The sequence below is a fragment of the Ictalurus furcatus genome, chromosome 21, assembly GCF_023375685.1.
Source record: "Ictalurus furcatus strain D&B chromosome 21, Billie_1.0, whole genome shotgun sequence".
Lineage (NCBI taxonomy): Eukaryota > Metazoa > Chordata > Actinopteri > Siluriformes > Ictaluridae > Ictalurus > Ictalurus furcatus.
This window is the reverse complement of record NC_071275.1, coordinates 16,167,802-16,171,043: the sequence shown is the minus strand read 5'-3', so window position 1 is coordinate 16,171,043 and position 3,242 is coordinate 16,167,802. Positions and strand designations below refer to the sequence as shown.

The 3,242-nt window shown below is 42.9% G+C and overlaps 1 protein-coding gene across 1 annotated transcript; it reads right to left on the bottom strand.

Moving 5' to 3' along the window:
* Positions 1–15: 15 nt before the first annotated feature.
* LOC128624707 (ataxin-1-like) lies at positions 16–2,875 on the bottom strand. The gene is made up of 2 exons (XM_053652368.1): positions 1,421–2,875; positions 16–300 (listed from the first exon to the last, which is right to left on the bottom strand). Exons 1-2 carry the CDS (start codon positions 2,561–2,563, stop codon positions 16–18), a joined length of 1,428 nt encoding a protein of 475 aa, XP_053508343.1. The 5' UTR covers positions 2,564–2,875.
* Positions 2,876–3,242: the final 367 nt, after the last annotated feature.

Genomic DNA, 3,242 nt, shown 5'->3' with positions numbered 1-3,242 from the left:
TCGTCCTGTTTGCTATTATTGTGTGTTTCTGAGTTCTGGGGCTGAACTGTGTCTCCTTCTCAGTTTACTCGGTTTTGCTCCCTCTGCACTATTCAGAATGCTGACATCACCCACACCTGTGCCAGGATGAGCAGGCTCAGCAGGTGGAACAGGTACAGGTGTTAGAGCCAGGCACACGTCCCCCAGGTGCAGCTGTTGGCAGCGGAGGTAGCAAAGATTAGCGGTTCTGTCAGGGCTGCAAGAAGACCAACCACGACCGCACACAAAGAGCGGGTACTCCTCACACACCTCCAGCGCGATCTGCGGAACACAACCAGGCTTTATTGTTCTAGCAGCCGAACACTCATTTAATGTGGAATGTAACGAATAAGGGCGAACATGCAGCCGTGATCTACTAATTCACACTTCCTTTAAAGCCCCTCCGGCTTTGTCGTTGTCGGAGATCACACTTACAACATAAGCTAGGTGCAAGGTTGCTGAACTTCAAGGGAATGATGCAGAATCTATTTGCTGTTTGGAAATAGCAGCGAATATCAGCATATTATACATTATTTCTTGTGGATAGTAAACGATTTTCTCGTGGATACCCAATCACTCACTCACAGCACTTTTCCACTAAACTGGCATGGTACAGAAACAAGTGATTTTGTGATTGATTATTTCCAATGCTGGCTGATTTAAGTACCCATTTTAATACAGAATATGATTGGAGCCAGAAATAGTGCAGACATTTTAATTGGGGGGGGGGCAAAAAACCCCCCCACTGTGGCTGCATCTTACCTAGCACACCACATTTTCAATAATATGTGAACAGTCTGGGATATAACCTATCAAGCTACAATCTACTGACTCATACAGCTATATTCAATAGTCCTGTAAAATAACACTCCTGAAAGTACTTTTTGTTCAACTGCTTTGTTTTTTTTTTCCCACTTAGAACCCCAATGGTATGTAAAAGGTAAACCAAATCTCGAAGGTTCTCAGTCATTGCTACTGTTGTTGGCTTTTCTACAGTGATCAAATAGCATTACATGGGGAATAATATATTGTGTCTTTATTAAAGCCATGGAGGTTTCTATAACTGAACTTTAAAACTTAACACGTCTAAGCTGGCGTTAATATAGACTTGCATGTTTTTGAGTTATTGAGGTTTGATCAAATTCATTCAGTTCAAGTGACTTCAAAAAAGACTGAAAAGTTGGTGGGTTGTGATTTCCACCATTGTAACAGCATTTGGAAAAAAAATCACAGTAGTAGTACAAGTAGTTCTGGATTCAGATTAAAAACTGTACCATGTGGTACCACACTGTCCAGTGGAAAAGCACTTTTGAGGACCCTGGGAAAATCTAAATCTCTAGGTTTACTGGAGGATTTTTCTACTCCTCTAATTGCATTTTAACCATTTGTTTTGTGTGCGTACCTTGGCATGGAGGTTATCCTCAACCTGTACCTCCAAACAGATCAATCCAGGTTTATCAGAGAATGTGATCTTCTTCACAGTGAACCTCGTCAGACTTAAGTCTGGGCACGACGTAGTACAGCACTCAAAATCCTCCAACTGTAAGTCCTCTACACGCTTCAGCCGACCCCCAGCAAGCTCAATCAGAGAGCCCTCAAAATAGCGTGACAAATGCTGAGAGGAAGGTAACGCAAGTTGCTGCTCTTGTGTCTCTGCTTTTTCACTCCTGGCCAGCAGAGGGTGCTCATCTCTCATAGTCACTTCAGTCCCTGACTTTAGTGGCTCATTGTTGGAACAAGACTGGTGAATAACAGGAAACCGCTGGTGCTGGAGATCTTCTGTCTTGGCAGTGCTTGCTTGTGATAAGTCCTTAAACTCTGAATAATATTTGTGTCTGGAAAGATCTGTTCCGGACTCAGCAAACTGACCAGAATTCTGCTTCATTCCCTCTCTTGTGTAGTCCCTCTTCCTCATCCTTGTATCATTTTTAGCACTCTCATTCTGTAGTCTCTCATCCCACTGAGCACCGCTCACACTCCCCACGTCAAAGTGCCCACTTGGGGCATCTTTATGAAGAACCCTTCTGGTGTAATGAGACTGCAAAGTCCGAGGTACAGGCTTTATGATTTTTGGCTTGGACTGATTGGAGAACCTTCCATAGCTTTTAAATAGCGTATCTCTTTGTTCTGTAAGAGGAATGTAGCTCCAGTAGGAAGAAGCTCCATAAAAATCATGGACACTCATCGGATCATTCCTATTATGGTTCGACACACCTAATAGCTGTTCGCCTCTTTCAAAATATGGACCCCATGAAGGGACAGTACCATTGCCACCTAATGGGTGTAAAAGAACTTGGTTTGAGGCACAGCCAGCATCAGTCCACAGTGGATATGTAGCTGCGGAATGAAGATTGATGTAAGAGAGTTGAGTTGCTGGTTCCCGTGTCCTCCTGGATCTCCTGAGGTTATTCTGATTCCAGAAAGGAGAAGGCGTCTTGAAAACCGGGTCAGCTGAAGCTTCATTTGAGTTTTCTCTTGAATTCCTCTTCTTGGGTGGGAGGGTTTTTGGAATTGAAGGAGAGCCCCTTAGGCCATTGGCTGCCATGTTGAGGCCAAGTATTCTAACACACTACTTTCAGATGGTGTGTTTTTCACATGTTGTTGCTTGACCATCAATAAAGTTTAAATGGCTGTATTTCCATTTGATTAGTGTTTAATCCAATTTAAGGGAATTTATCCAGTCCAGAGTTGAAAGATTGTGGATTTCTAGGTTGACGCATCAGTGCTCATTGGGTTTGCCTCAGTGTGAAGTCCAAGACGTGTCAGTCTCCTGTTGGAGGACAAATGTGTTATTGCACTCTTTTTAATAAATCTATAAGCATTTTTAGATACAAAAACATGTATACTTTTAGAGTAGAACCTTACCACAGAGTACTTCACAAAGTCCAAACTATCTAAAGAACCCCGTGGTGAACCTGTTTATTAAACAGTGTACATGCAGGACTCATACTTCTGATGTGTTTTTGGCTAAGCTAGGGGTTCTCAGCTCCAGTCCTAGAAACCCACTGCCCTACACTCTTAAAAAAGGTTTCCCAAGGATTCTTTGGATGGTTATCGGTCCAAGCTTTCTAAAGGGGTTCTATTTGGAAGCTTTTCTGAAACAAAATCCCTTCCCCAGAGGTTTCCTCAGGGCTACAAGCTGAAAAACTCTTTAGAGTGCTTCTAGGAACCTTTTTTTCTAAGTGTACACTTACTTTTAAGTTCCCCCTGACCTCATCAGCCAT